Source organism: Symphalangus syndactylus, chromosome 11, assembly GCF_028878055.3.
Source record: "Symphalangus syndactylus isolate Jambi chromosome 11, NHGRI_mSymSyn1-v2.1_pri, whole genome shotgun sequence".
In the NCBI taxonomy this organism is placed as follows: Eukaryota; Metazoa; Chordata; class Mammalia; order Primates; family Hylobatidae; genus Symphalangus; species Symphalangus syndactylus.
Genome location: NC_072433.2, coordinates 20,191,158 through 20,206,580, shown reverse-complemented (window position 1 = coordinate 20,206,580; position 15,423 = coordinate 20,191,158). Strand labels below are relative to the sequence as shown.

The 15,423-nt window shown below is 44.3% G+C and overlaps 1 protein-coding gene across 8 annotated transcripts in view; it reads left to right on the top strand.

Annotated features, from left to right (window-relative positions):
- HYDIN (HYDIN axonemal central pair apparatus protein) overlaps positions 1-15,423 on the top strand; it is a 491,920-nt gene that overhangs the window by 418,141 nt on the left and 58,356 nt on the right. For 7 of the 8 annotated variants that reach the window (XM_055298612.2, XM_055298611.2, XM_063611544.1 and 4 more), the window contains 7 exons: positions 285-520; positions 3,427-3,578; positions 3,697-3,886; positions 8,275-8,377; positions 8,602-8,889; positions 11,185-11,327; positions 14,556-14,774. In XM_055298612.2, coding sequence (XP_055154587.2) covers positions 285-520; positions 3,427-3,578; positions 3,697-3,886; positions 8,275-8,377; positions 8,602-8,889; positions 11,185-11,327; positions 14,556-14,774 — 1,331 coding nt within the window. The remainder of the gene's footprint in view (positions 1-284; positions 521-3,426; positions 3,579-3,696; positions 3,887-8,274; positions 8,378-8,601; positions 8,890-11,184; positions 11,328-14,555; positions 14,775-15,423) is intronic. The other variant, XM_063611543.1, reaches the window with a different exon arrangement.

Here is a 15,423-nt window from a genome sequence, read left to right as displayed (position 1 = left end):
AAGCATAGTGGGCCAGTTGCCTCCTTCCCTCCATAGCACACCCCAGATCTTGGATCTTATACCATTGGGAGAAAAATGCTCACTGGAGTGTGGCAACCAGCAAGGACTGTACAAAAGAGGAAGACAAGACAGAATGTTTCCCATCCCTCACACCCCCTTGCATGACTTCCCCTATGTGTCCTCCACGATTCTCCTTTGCGAGAATCCAGAGCTCCAAATTAGGAATTACAGAACGGGAATCCAGCAATCAGGCAGCATCTCATACTCTCCCCTTCACTCCGCAGCCTTTGTGACCGAAAACAACGCCTTGATATTTGAAGAGCACCAGATATGTACCAGCGCCAACCTGCACCACATCCTGCAGACCATAGAGAGCGGGGGGCTGTTCATCGAGGACGAGAACAAGTTCATCTTCTGCAATGTCCTGGTGGGCCGCCAAGCCAAGGCTCGTTTCAAGATCAGCAACGTGGGAAAGATCGCCTGTGATGTCAACATTGTAGTCAGGCCTATCTCCAATAAGGTAAGATGCTCCCAATGGCCCCTGGCCCACTGTGGTTGGCATAAAGCTGGAAACAGGGCTCTCAGCATCCTCTGCTCTGGAGCCTGAATGCGTGAGTGGAAATTATCTGGCCCTGCTGGAAGTTATGTGAAGTAACTAGGGGCTTTCCCCTAGGCCAGTGGTGATACATTTGTCCCAGTGGGTGTCTCCTCCAGGTACCTTTGTGATAAGTACGCATGGACGAGCAAACCGCATTCCTCCATTGAATGCTCACTACGTGCCTAAAATAGACAAAACGTGGTGGGGAGAGGCTAAAGTGAGCGCCAGCTCCAGACAGGCCTGCCTCCAGCTGCATATTCTGCTGGTAAGGGAGATTTGGGGGCATCAGATTCTGAGGATAAGGTGAAATGGTGAGCATGTTTCAGCCCTTCCCATATTACAAGCACTGTGCTAAGTGATTTATATTTACTGCCTCCTTTTGCCCTCACAACAACTCTTCCGACTTTGTATTATTATCCCAATTCTATAGTTAGGGAAACTGAGGCTTTAAAAGCTAAATCCTTCCCCTAGGTCCCAGAGCCTGAGAATATCGGGCTGGGCTTAAAGCCAAGCTTCATCCACATACAAGATGAAATAATTGCCCATCTCAGCGGTCTGCCAGGCTTGAAACTGCCTTTTCTCTCTGAGTCAGATCATACTTTTTTTCATGGCAGAACAGAAAATTCAGGATACCAAGAGAGGTCTTAATCAATGAGTTTCCGTCACCCTTAATTTCCAATCCAACGTGCAGCAAATATTCTAGTTTTATGACGGCTGCTTCTGTTCTCTGCCCAAAAGTAGAATCTGGGCCCAGGAGGTCCTCAGGCCCCACAGCTGGCATTGTTCACAGCTGAGGGTGGTGGGGAAGTCACCAAGGGTGTTGGTATCACCCTAGAGCTACATATGGAGTGTGCATTCCTGGGGAATGTCAACGCAGAGGGGTATGGTTGGGGAGACTACATAATCCCTTTTATGACTTCCTTCAGGCCCTGGTGACACCCAGTCATTATTCTCTGATTTTTTTTTTTTTTTAGGGGGGACAGAGTCTGCTCTGTCACCCAGGCTGGAGTGCAGTGGCATGATCTCAGCTCACTGCAAGCTCTGCCTCCCAGGTTCACGCCATTCTCCTGCCTCAGCCCCCCAAGTAGATGGGACTATAGGCACCCATCACCACGCCCGGCTAATTTTTTGTATTTTTAGTAGAGACGGGGTTTCACCGTGTTAGCCAGGATGGTCACAATCTCCTGACCTCGTGATCCACCCGCCTTGGCCTCCCAAAGTGCTGGGATTACCGGCATGAGCCACTGCGCCTGGCCTATCCTCTGATCTTATTTGGGATATTAAGGGTCAGCTTTCTCCCTATTCTGTACTAAAAACATAAAAAGTGAGCAAGACTGATTTTTTTTTTTTTTTTTGGGACAGTCTCACTCTTGTTGCCCAGGCTGGAGTGCAATGGCACCATCATGGCTCACTGCAGCCTCGACTTCCTGGGCTCAAGTGATCCTCCCACCTCAGCCTCCTGAGTAGCTGGGACTACAGGCACGCACCACCATGCTTGGCTAGTTTTTGTATTTTTTGTAGAGACAGGGTTTCACCATGTTGGCCAGGCTGGTCTCAAACTCCTAGGCTCAAGCGATCCTCCCGCCTCAGCCTCCCAAAGTGCTAGGATTACAAGAGTGAGCCACCACACCCAGCCACAAGTCTGATTTCTAAAGAGAGACATATTATAAGAGGATTTGCAGACATCACATGTTCTCCTCCACCCTAGTTTGTGGACTTGACAGCTATCCCTTGGAAAAAGCAAAGAGAAACTGGAGTGCCCTCAGTTTAAGAACAAGAGGGAATAGTCAGTCTTGAATCCCACCTACTTCCCAAGAGAATGAAAAATCCTCTTAAGGCCATGCCAGGGCTCCCTACAGTCCCAAAACACTGCCACAAGATGGGAACAGATAAAGTGCTGTGGGAGGTTGTTCTAGCCAAGGCTCTTGGAGTTACAAGGAGCAGAAACCCTCTCAGATTAGCCCAAACAAAGCAAGGCTTACTGCAGTGAATTGGACACCTCAGACACAGGTCAGAACACATCATGTGGCCAGGACTCCTTGGGACTGGCACCATCACCTGAAGTTCGCCCCTTTAGAAGACCAGCGGATGCTCTGTCCATCTCTCAGGGGCCACATGTCTCTCTCACAGGGTTTCCACTGCTCCATTCTCTCATCCAGCTTTCTCATCTTGCATGTGATTCAGCCAGCTCCCAGCTCAGCTCCACATTTTAACAACCAGCACCGGCCCGGCACAGTGGCTCACACCTGTAATCCCAGCACTATGGGAGGCCGAGGCAGGCAGATTACTTGAGCCCAGGAGTATGAGACCAGCCTGGGAAACGTGATGAAACCCCATATGTACAAAAAAAAAAAAAAATTAGCTGGGCATAGTGGCACACACCTGTAGTCCCAGCTACTTGGGAGGCTGAGGTGGGAGGATTGCCTGGGTCCAGGAGGTCGAGGCTGCAGTGAGCCATGATCATGCCACTGCACTCCAACATGAGTGACAGAGCAAGATCCTGTCACAAAAAGAATTTAAAAACCAACCAACACCAATCTTTAGGCATCCCAATTTAGTTGACAGGGGTGGGGTAGCAGGGAGAATATCTGGATTCCTGGCTTAGTTCATCAATTTGAGTCAAAAATCATAGGTCTAGCCAAATCTAGCCAGGCATCATTCAGGGGTGGGTCCCAGGCTGTTCCCTTCAGGGCCCCTCACCCTGCAGGCAGTGGAGCATGTCCACCAGAGCACTTAGATGAGAGGTGGGGGGGCTCTTGAAAATAAGGAGTAAGCCTGGTGAGAATACAAAGATGCTGACACACTCTGGTCTCTGCCCCCATCACCAGCCTTTTGCCCGCATCATCGACATTTTTGAAGTGGAACCCAGCAAGATGTGCCTTGCCAGCCATTCCCATGCCTTTGCCACGGTGTCCTTCACCCCGCAGATCATGCAGAACTACCAGTGCATCTTTGAGGCTACCTTGGATGGCTTGCCCAGGTACCAGCTCCCAGCTCCCAGCTCCCTCTCCTCCGGCAGGGCTGCAGGCCACACTCTGTAGGGAGTGTCATTCCCACCATGCCAGGCTGACAGGCTACAATCTTCCTGTCCCCTACAGCACCCTGGCCAAGAGCCGAGGCCTCGTGTTTGACATCGCTGGTGAGGGGAACCTCCCTCGAGTGACGGTTGTGCGGCCAATTCTTCATAACCAATATGGAAACCCCTTGCTCCTCTTTAAGAGGCTTCTGCTTGGTCATTCAGAGAAGCTGCCTCTCATCCTCAAGAACAATGGCGTCCTCCCTGCCCAGGTAATACTCGAGGGTGAAGCATGAGGCTGAAAGGGAGAAGAATCCAGAAGTTACACTTCTGCCACTGGGGCCTCTGCCATGCCTAATGTATGAGGACTTCTCTCTTGATCCACATACGTTAATCTATGTGTCAAAGACATGCAGAGGGGAATCTGGCATGATATTTGTCCTCAAAGAAAGTAGGAAACCGGATTCTACAATATACCATCATCATTAACTACTGTCCAAGGCAGTGTGCAGTGATGTGCACCAAGCTGAGTGGATAGGATTATGGGTGTTCTTAATATCTTCTTTATTTTTTAATTGTTTTCTGTAATGAACATTGCATTTGCAATGAGGATAAGACGATAAAAGAAACTTCAGTAGGGGTGGAAAATACAACATCCAAATGTATTTTGATTCAGTGATTAAATTATGGTTTTATTTTACAAAAAAAGTGATGTATTGTGCTCTACAAGGGACTGTAGGACTTTTGAAAAAGATCTATTCCCATCTAGACAATAAAGGGAAAATTCACTGTAAATGACATTTGAACAGGGCTCATTGAAGGAGTTGGGTTTCAGCAATGCCTTCAGTGGGCATTTGGCAGTCCATGCAAACCGGAAAGAGAGAGAAAGCTTTAAAGGTGCAGAAGCCAAAAAACAAAACAAAACAAAATGTGCACACTACTACAGGAGCTAGTAAGCACCCAGCTTCATGAGAGCATAGGTATAGGTAGAAGAGCAAGGAAGATAAAAATGAAAGGATACAGTAATGGAACAACTTGTGGAAGGCTTGGAATTCTCTAAATATTTTAAACCCTACAAGACATTGCCACTGTTGTTCTTGCTGCTGTTGTTCTTATTGTTTATACATTTATGACCCATTTAGGTTTACTCATTTATTAATCATTTTTATTTCTCTTTATTCCTGGGTCTCCAATTTTCCATCTGTATTTGTCAGTTCTCATGCTACCAATAAAGACATACCTGAGACTGGGTAATTTATAAAGAAAAAAGAGGACTCACAGTTCCACATGGCTGGGGAGGCCTCACTATCATGGTGGAAGGCAAAGGAGGAGAAAGACATGTCTTACATGGTGGCAGGCAAGGGAGCTTGTGCGGGGGAACTCCCATTTATAAAACCATCAGATTTTGTGAGACTTATTCACTATCATGAGAACAGCCTGGGAAAGACGCACCCCCATGATTCATTTACCTCCCACCAGGTCCCTCCCACGACATGTGGGAGTTATGGGAGCTACAATTCAAGATAAGACTTGGATGGGGACACAGCCAAACCATATCACCATCTTAGACCCTTTTCCTACCAACTGAAGAATACTGTTTAGTATTTCCTTAATGTGGGTTTGCTGGTGGTGAAGTCTCTATTTCTCCTTCATTTTAAACATCGTTTTTACTAGCTATAGAGTTCTGGTTTGGCAGTTGTTTTCTTTCAGCCAATGGGAGATATTATTCCAATGTATTCCGGTTTCCATTGTTAACTGCTGAGTTTCAGCTATAAGTCTAAAATATTTTAAGACAGGGGTCCTCAACCCCCAGGCCACAGACCCATGAGTAAAAGCTCATCTGTATTTACAGCCACTCCCCTTCACTCACATTACCACCTGAGCTCCCTTCCTGTCAGATCAGCAGTAGCATTAGATTCTCATAGGAGTGCGAACCCTATTTTGAGCTGCACGTGTGAGGGATCTAGGTTGTGTGCTCCTTATAAGAATTTAATGCCTGATTATCTGAAATGTAACAGTCTCAACCCAAAACCATTCCCCATTGCCTGGTCCATGGAAAAATTGTCTTCCACGAAACCAGTTCCTGGTGCCAAAAAGGTTGGGGACTGCTACTTTAAGGCATTCTTTTTTTCTGACTGCCTTTTACATTTTCACTTTGTTTTCTACAGTTTTACTGTGATAATGTCCAGGTGTGGATTTCTTTTAATTTATCCTTGTTAGAATTCACTAGACTTCTTGATTCTGTGGATTAAAGTTAAGTCAATTTTGGAAAATTTCTAGACATGTCTTTAAATATTGTTTCTGTTTCATTCTCTCTAATCTGTACTTCTGGGATGATAATTAAATATATAGAAGACCTTCTCACTATATCTTCTGTGTCTCCAGTCTCACTATATTTTCCACTCACTTTTCCTCTGGGTTTCATTCTGCATAATTTCTTTTGACCTGTTTTCAGTTTATTAACTCTCCCTTTAGCTGTATTGAATCTACTGTTAAAGTTTCCATTAAGTCCTTAAGTTATTATATTTTTCAGTCTTAGAATTTCTATTAGGCTGTTCTAAAAATCTGAATAATTCATGTTTACAGTTTCTAGTTTCTAGCTGAAATTGTCAGACATAACTTTTATTTCTTGAACACAGTAATCATAGCCATTTTACAGTCTATACCAGATAATTCCAAAATCCAAAGTCATTGTGGCTCTTTCTGGTTTCTACTCATCTTTTTCTACTATTTCTACTCATCTTTGCCCATGTTGCCCTGCCTCCTCATGTGCCTGGTTATCTTCTGTTCATGTGTTGGGTCTTATATTGTAAAAGTTATTTAGAAATCATTAAACTAAGGATCATATTTTTCTTCAGAGGCAATTTTCATTTGCTTCTGCCCAACACTTGAGGGCACTAGAAATTCAGGTTCACCTTAAGCCAGTGTTAGGGTTTGAGATTTTCTGGATTACCCAGATGACTCAGAGCAGGATTGCCATCCTTGGGAAAGCTGGTTTATATCCAGCTCACCTTTCATCTTATGAGGTCCCAGCCCAGAAGAAAGCATTCTCACCTTCCACAGGCCTTGAACTTTTGCCCTCTTAGCACCAAAAGACCATCAAAAGTGCAGACAATGCCTGTAATCCCAGCACCTTGGGAGGCTGAGGTGGGCATATCAGGATTTTGAGACCAGCCTGGACAACATGGTAAAATCCCGTCTTTACTAAAAACATACAAAAATTAGTTGGGCGTAGTGACTCGTGCCTGTAATCCTAGCTACTCTGGAGGCTGAGGCAGGAGAATCGCCAGAACCCGGGAGACAGAGGTTGCAGTGAGCCAAGATTTCACCACTGCGCTCCGGCCTGGGTGACAGAGTGAGATTCCATATCAAAATTAGAAAAAAAAAAAAAAAGTGCAGACAAGCCTCCTGTCTACCTTTTCCTGATTGGCAAATGTTCTGGGCAGACAAAAACCACCCAGAAAGTGAGACTAACCTTGCTGGATTTCTATACTCTCACAGATCCTGGTCTATTTACTCCTCATTCTCTTTGTAGCTCTGTTATGCTTTTAAAAAAAATTTTTTTATATATTTAGTCTAGCAATTGTTGTTGCCTTGAGTTCAGGTTACCTAGTTTACCATTACCCTGCATTGTTTCCATTATTATGGCTTTATAATATGTTTTAGCATCTAGTTCAGTGAATTCCTATCCACCTACTCCGTTTTTGCTATTTTTCTTAACGATTTTCACCTATTAATCTCTCAGATAAGCTTTATAAATATTTTATAATGTTCCTTTAAAAATCCCATCAGGAAGCCTCTGAATCTGGGAGGATTTCTGCTTGCAGAGTATTTAGACTCTCCACCAGGAACATTTAGGATTTCCACCCATTTATTTAGATCTTTTATGTCAATATTCTTACATATAATTCTTCCATATAGTTTCTTATTAAAGTTGTTTCTAAATACATAATTTTTTATCTCAGAAGCTTCCCATGTGATATCACTATTTCTGCCTTCTCCATGTCTCATATTTTATATTATTCAATCTTTTTCACGACGGTGCCAGCATTACTGTCTTCTAACAATGCCTGCTGATGTCTCACATCCGAAATCAGATGCATGGCTTTAGTCTTATCTTCCTTACAATGGGCCAGAAAGCACCACTTTCTCCAAGTAGGTCAAATGCCCACCTTGTTTTTTCTTTTATCGTGGTAGGATGCTTAACATGACACTATCAGGTAACTAAACTAATGCATAGCACCTAGGAGATACTGGTTTTTAGGAATTGACATCAATGCAGGCCCTTATAGCATTACAAGTATTCATTTCCATTTTGTTAGCCTAGCATATATTTTATAACTGCCTCTGGTAATGACAGAGGTGTTGGCAACCACATTTTGACCCTATCTACCTACGTGATCTGGAAAGCTCTGCATACTCCTTGAACCTCTGGTTCCTCACTCAGATAACAAGGGCTGATCTGACTGAATGTTCTTCTGTCCTCTCTAGGTCTAATATTTATTATTTCTCTCTCTTAATAAGAAATTCAAAAAAGTGAATATTAGGCACAATACCTTTTTGGGGTCCTGCCCCAAACACAGCACAGTATCTCACCCCAGACTCAAAGCCCATGCGCAGCCTGTAAGCCTAGCATTCATCCCTGCCTTCCTTCTGCCAGCTGCATGTTGACCTGCAGGATGAGCTAGGAGTCTTCTCCCTGAAAGGGAAGCCCACCACCTCATACATCTACATCACAGAGGAAAACAAACCACATGAAAAAGGTAAGTGTGGGGAGGGTGCTTCTAGAGGGCAGTGGATCTCAGTAGCTGCTTCGTTAGGGGACCACTCAAGGCCCAGCCAGAGGGGAATGCCCAGTCTCATCACCACTGGCCTCTAGCTAAGGCTCGTTCCCATTCTAGGGTTACTTTCCCTTCAACAGGGGTCTTTATAGATACACATTTCTTGAAACTGGTTCTAAATCTTATCTTCTCTCTTCTCTTTGCAGCAAAGAAAGCTCACACAGCCTCCTTGGTTGTTTCTCCTGGAGATACAGCTGAATTTGATGTCTTTTTCCACTCCCAGAAGGTTGGGAGGTTGAGAGGTATCATCCACTTGTCAGTGATCAACAACCAATATGAGGAGACCAACATCCACATGGTGGGAGAGGGCTATAAGGATGACATCACCTTGGACAACATCCACGGGCTGGTGGCCCCCACCAGCCAGGAAGACATAAGTATCTCTGAGTTCACAGAGATCATCGAGGACAATGATGTGGAAGACTTGGTGGCAGGTGGGAGAAACAGCAGTGAGGTGTTGACAAGTGTTGGCTACTGGGTCATTTGTTTTAAATGAGAGTAAATTTAAATAACAGGTTGGTTAGCTCCCTGAGAATTTAGGACTGACTCTCCTCTTCATTACTGTATGCTCTAGCGTGCCTGGCTCAGTCATGGCATCCATCCTTCCATTTATTCATGTGTTCACTCGATGAATATGTATTGAGCACCAAGTACATGTTCCAGGCATGCTGATCCCTGGAGTTTCAAAATTAACAAGGAAGTCTCTACTCTTAAGGAGCTTATAGTTTGATATTCAAATTCTGGTTCAACTAATAAGCAAATAAATTCCTTGCAGTTTTTCCTGTCTGCATTTATTAGCTGGCTTGTGTTGGCATTGTCTGTTTATTAGAGAGAGTATAGGTTTGGGCACTTCTAGAACATCACTCTGCACAGCCCCACTACTCAATGAGCAGTCTGAGATCCTATGGCATCAGCATCACCTGGGAGCTTATTAGAAATGGGGGTTTCAGACCCACCCTGCCCTACTGAATCAGAATCCACATTTTAACAAGACCCCAGGTTACATGTTTTTATACTACAGCTTAAGACATGTTGTGCTGCAATCTATCAAGCACTAAAGCTTCATTTAGTTGACATTTTTGGGGGGTTGGAAAAATTTATCATCAAATTGTTATCATTAGAAAGCATTGGTTAAGTGCCCTAATTATGTGGTTGGTTGCTAAAAAGTGAGTTATAAACAGAGTCCCATAGTTTACCTAGAAGCTTAATTAAAGTCCTGGAATGTACCATTAGGTGGTCTACACAACATGGGTTGAAATCAACACTCCTCATATACCTGGTGTTTCAGCCCTGTTTGAGGCTACAGGGTGACATCTCTCTTACCAAGGATCAAGCAGGAGCCAGCAGTGAATCTAAGTTCAGAACTCAGATTTCATGCCCATAATAGGATTGCCAGAGTTAGCAAATCAGAATACAAGACTCCTCAATAAATTGGAATTTCAGTTAAACTATGAATAATTTTTAGTATATGTATATCCCAAACATGGCATGGGACAAACTTATCCTAAAAAATTATTCATTACTTATCTGTAATTCAGATTTAACCAGGACTCCTATATTTTATCTGGCAATTCCAATCCTTTGTAGTATTTTCTCACCAAAGAAATGGAGTTGGGGACCTGTGTTTTCTCTTGTACAAATGGAGGTGAGGGCTAAGGTGGGTGAATGGATGATGGATGGATGGATGAAGGGATAGAGGGATAGATGGGTAGATGATAGATGAATGGATGGATGGATACATGCGTGCATGCATGGATGAGTGGATGATGGGTGGATGGATGGGTGGGTAGATGATGGATGGATGGATGGGTGGGTGGGTGGATGGATGGATGGATGGGTGGATGATGGATGGGTGGATGATGGATGGATGAGTGGGTGAGTAGGTGGATGATGGATGGATGGGAGGGTGGATAATGGATGGATGGATGGATGGGTGGATAGGGAGATGATGGATGGGTGGATAAGTGGATGGTGGATGGGTGGATGATGGGTGGGTGGGTGGATGATGGCTGGATGGGTAGGTGGATGGATAATGGCAGGATGGGGGAGGGTGGATGATGGATGGATGGATGGGTGGGCGGATGATGGCTGGATGGATTAGTAGGTGGAGGATGGATGGATGGATGGATAGGTGGATAATGGATGGATGGATGGTGGATGGGTGGATGATGGATGGATGGATAGGTGGGTGATGGATAGGTGGATGATGGATGGGTGGATAATAGATGAATGGGAGGGAGGGGTGGATGGATAGGTAGATAGATGATGGATGGATGAATGGGTAGATGATGGGTGGGTGGATGATGGATGGATGGATGGATGGATGGATGGATGGACGGATGGACGGATGGATGGATGATGGATGGATAGGTGGGTGATGGATAGGTGGATGATGGATGGGTGGATAATGGATGGATGAGAGGGAGGGATGGATGGATAGATAAGTAGATGATGGATGGTAGATGATGGGTGGGTGGATGATGGATGGATGGGTGAGTGGATGATGGATGGATGGATGGATGGATAGATGGATGGGTGGATGGGTGGATGGGTGGATAGATAGATTCCTTGAGGATAGAAATCTTGTTACTCAGAGATTCTAGGTTTTTCAAATATAACCATCCAAGGATGGAAGGATTGCATGTGGGTGAAGCACTATGCCTCCCTAAGGAAGCAGGCCCTCAGGGGAAGCCAGGGAGGACTCACAGCCTTCTGCTTCTAATCCCTAGCTGCTCTGGTGGACCACATCCAGTTTGGGGACTGCCACATTGGACACAGCTATAATGTGAGCTTCACAGTCACAAATCACAGCCAAGTGAACTTGATACGGTTTGAATGGCCTGTTTCAGCCACAATTGCTTTCTCCCCACAGGTAAATAAAAGTCGTTCATCATTTTCTGGAATCCCTTAGTCCTAAGCCAACCCCAGACTGATTGTCAGCCCTTTCCCATGGATGCATGGAATGGAATTAATGCATCTCAAGCTGAGAGACAGCCCAGGAATCATCCCTAACTCATACCTGGTAGCAAAGAACACTGTTCATGTCTCCCCTGGTTAAGAGGGGAAGACAGAGAACGAAGTTGGCCAAGACTGTTGCTAGGCTGCTGTCAAGGGACCCTGTGGAGGCCTGTATAGATGAATACAGGTCCTAGTCTTCCCATCCCAGATTGTGGAGCTGTGTCCTCCTAGGTGTGTGTCCTTTAGAGTATCACTCCTTCAAAATGCTTCACCAAAAGCTAGAATGGGGGTGATGGGTTCTGTGGACAACTGAGATTTAGAAAATGTTCCAAGCTCCATCCTTCTCTTAAAGATTCCTGTTTCTGTTTGGCATGTTAAAACCTACTTAACTTTGTTTTACCTGGAATTTTCTAACCACTTCTTTTAGCATCTCCACAGCACACATTTTTTTTTTTAATTGCTGACTAAAGCTTGACATTGAACAAGGCCTAGGATAACGTTCTAGCAGATCGTTGCCTCTGGCCAGTGGTTGCTTTTTGTAGATAGTTCACTTCTGAGTTCCCAGAGCACTGGCACACCCCAGTGTCTTCACTGCCTCCTGCTCTGTTGACACACAGCTACTGGGATGGAGCAAAGGGGTTGGGGACTTTGTCATCTTTAAATCTTTGAGTGCTATTAGGGATAAATTTTGCTTTTTGGAGGGATGTAAAGTTCATTAGGACCCTGACCATTCCAGTTCATCATGGTCCAAATCCAACCCTGAATAGAGCTAGTATGCCACTTTATTTGTAAATTGAGTGCTTATTATATGCCAAAAATAGTTCTAAGACCTTGGTTAATCCTCTTAACAACCCTATAGGGCAGATACTACTTTTTTTTGTTTTTGTTTGTTTGTTGAGATAGTCTCACTCGGTCACCCAGGCTGGAGTGCAGTGTGACAATCTTGGCTCTTTGCAACCTCCACCTCCCAAGATCAAGTGATTCTCCCACCTCAGCCCCCCAAGTAGCTGGGACAACAGATGCACACTACCACACCTGGCTAATTTTTTTGTATTTTTGGCAGAGACAGGTTTCACCATGTTGTCCAGTCTGGTCTCAAACTCCTGAGCTCAAGCAATCCACCTGCCTCGGCCTCCCAAAGTGCTGGGATTATAGGCATGAGTCACTGTGCCCAGCCATAGATACTACTATTGTCTGCATTTTACCTGTGAAGAAACAAACACAGTATAATGTAATAGAGTAATCTGCTTTTATGCATTATTTTTATTACCAAGGCCTTAATCAAAGAAGGCAGAGAGGCCGGGCGCAGTGGACGTTCCCAACCTCAATTCTTGACTTCTGTGCACCCACAGGCTCAACACCACATGGAAGCTGCCAAGTCTTGGGGCTTGCACCCTCTGAAGCCATGGCCTGAGCTACACCTTGGCCCCTTTTAGCCATGATCAGAGTGGCTAGGATGCAGAGCTCCACGTCCTTAGGCTGCACACAGCAGGGGGGTCCCTGGGCCACCCACAAAACCATTTTTTCCTCCCAGGCCTCTGGGTCTGTGATGGGAGGGGCTGCCACAAAGGTCTCTGACATGCCCTAGAGACATTTTCCCCATTGTTTTGGCCATTAACATTTGGCTCCTCACTACTTTTGCAAATTTCTGAAGCCAGCTTGAATTTCTCCTCAGAAAATGGGTTTTTCTTTTCTATCATCAGGCTGAAAGTTTTCTGAACTTTTATGCTCTATTTTCCTTTTAAAACTGAATGCTTTTAAGAGCATCCAAGTAACCTCTTGAACATCTTGCTGCTTAGAAATTTTTTATGCCAGGTACCTTAAATCATCTCCCTCAAGTTCAAAGTTCCACAAATCTCTAGGGCAAGGGCAAAATGCCACCAGTCTCTTTGCTAAAACATAGCAAGAGTCACCTTTACTCCATTCCCAACAAGTTTCTCATCTCCATCTGAGACTATCTCAGCCTGGATTTCATTGTCCATATCATCAGCATTTTGGTCAAAGCCATTCGACAAGTCTCTAGGAAGTTCCAAACTTTCCCACATTTTCCTGTCTTCTTCTGAACCCTTCAAACTGTTCCAACCTCTGCCTATTACCCAGTTCCAAAGTCACTTCCACATTTTCAGGTATCTTTACAGAAGTGCCCCACTCACTATACCAGTACCAAATTACTATATTTGTTCATTTTCACATTGCTGATAAAGACATACCCGAGACTGGGTAATTTATAAAGAGGCTAATGGAATCACAGTTCCACGTAGCTGGGGATGCCTCACAATCATGGCAGAAGGCAAAAGGCACATTTTACATGGTAGCAGACAAGAGAGAAAAATGAGAGTCAAGCAAAAGGGGAAACCCCTTATAAAACCATCAGATTTTGTGAGACTTATTCACTACCACAAGAACAGTATGGGAAAAACTGCCCCCATGATTCAATTATCTCCTACCAGGTCCCTCCCACAACATGTGGGGATTATAGGATCTACAATTCAAGATGAGATTTGGGTGGAGACACAGCCAGACCATATCACCATATATCACATAACCTCTAGAAAACTCCATTGTGCACTTATGAGAAAATGAGAGTGAAAAAGTCAAATAACATCTTCATATTACTATGAAAATAGTCTTGGCCTCATTTATCCCCTGAAAAGGTCTTGGGGATCCCACGGTCACCAGAACACCTTTGGACAACTGCTAGTTTACTGTATTCCTCTGTCCATAATTTGTATAGATCATATTGATTAAGAGTATGGCATGTGGAGCCAGATTGCCTGGGTCTGAATCCAACTCCTCAAAAATTAATAACCTGAACCAAGTTACAAGTTTCATTGTCTGTAAAATGAGAATAATAGCTGTACCCCTCATAGGGTTGTTGTAGGGATTCGTAGAATTGTGTAAAGGTTTAGAATAGTGCCTGAAGCAAGTACATTTGATAAATATTAGTTGTTCTTGTTATTATTATTATGTCTCTGCGTAAGGTCCTCTTGCACATATTTAATTCTGTTTACATACACAGGCTTAACTGATGGATTTTTTGCCAAGACCTTTGGCTCCTTCACTTCTCTAGAATATCACCAGCAGGTATCAAGAGTCCTCAAGATTGAATTCTCAAAAATACTAATACCAGGCTTTTCCCTAGATGGGCCACCTCCACCCTGGGTGTGCCAAGGACATAGTGGTGACCATGAAGTCAGATGTACCCATCAACCTAAAGAATATGCGGATCAAGTGCAAGCTCTCCAGGATTATGTTTCAGCTCCCTGCAGACCAGGTCCCCGACTGGGATGACCGCATGCACACAGTCAAGTGGGTGGATGTACCCAGAAACATGCCTGGGACTTTCACTACAAAACGAAAAGTAAGTGGGGACATCAAGCACCAATCTGACCAGGCCTCCATGCTTGGATTCCTACTGGTCTCAAGTCCCTCATTGTTTCCTTTTTTCACAGAAAAAAAGAAAAAGTTCCCATTCTACTTAACCTTGATTCCAAAAGTGACAAACTAAACTTCTACACATGCTGCCTGCCATCCATGCTACACATACCACACATCTTCACTGGTAGACCTTTAGCTTAAGTCTTGATAAGCAGTTGAGCAAGTCCTCCCACCTTTTCCTTCTTCAAAAATGTCAATGCTCATCTTTTAGTTGTTTCCCTTTTCCCTCAGGTGTCCAGAATCACATTTGTGATAATCTTTGGTTCATGACAGGATCTCATCTTTGGTCCATGTGTGCCCTTCTTTTATTCATTCCTTGGTTAAGTTTTTTAAAAACAATATAATACACAGAGACAAACCCACACCCAACACGGGAAGTAGAACATTGACTGCCTGTGTAATTCTCAGCTATTCCATCCCTCTGCCTCCATCCTAGAAGTAATCACTATCTTGACTTGACTTGTTTCCTCCCTTGGTTTTTGTTTTTTGTTCTTTTTTTAACCTATGCATACTAAAAGGTATATCAGGTCAGGCACAGTGGCTCATGCCTGTAATCCCAAAACTTTGGGAGG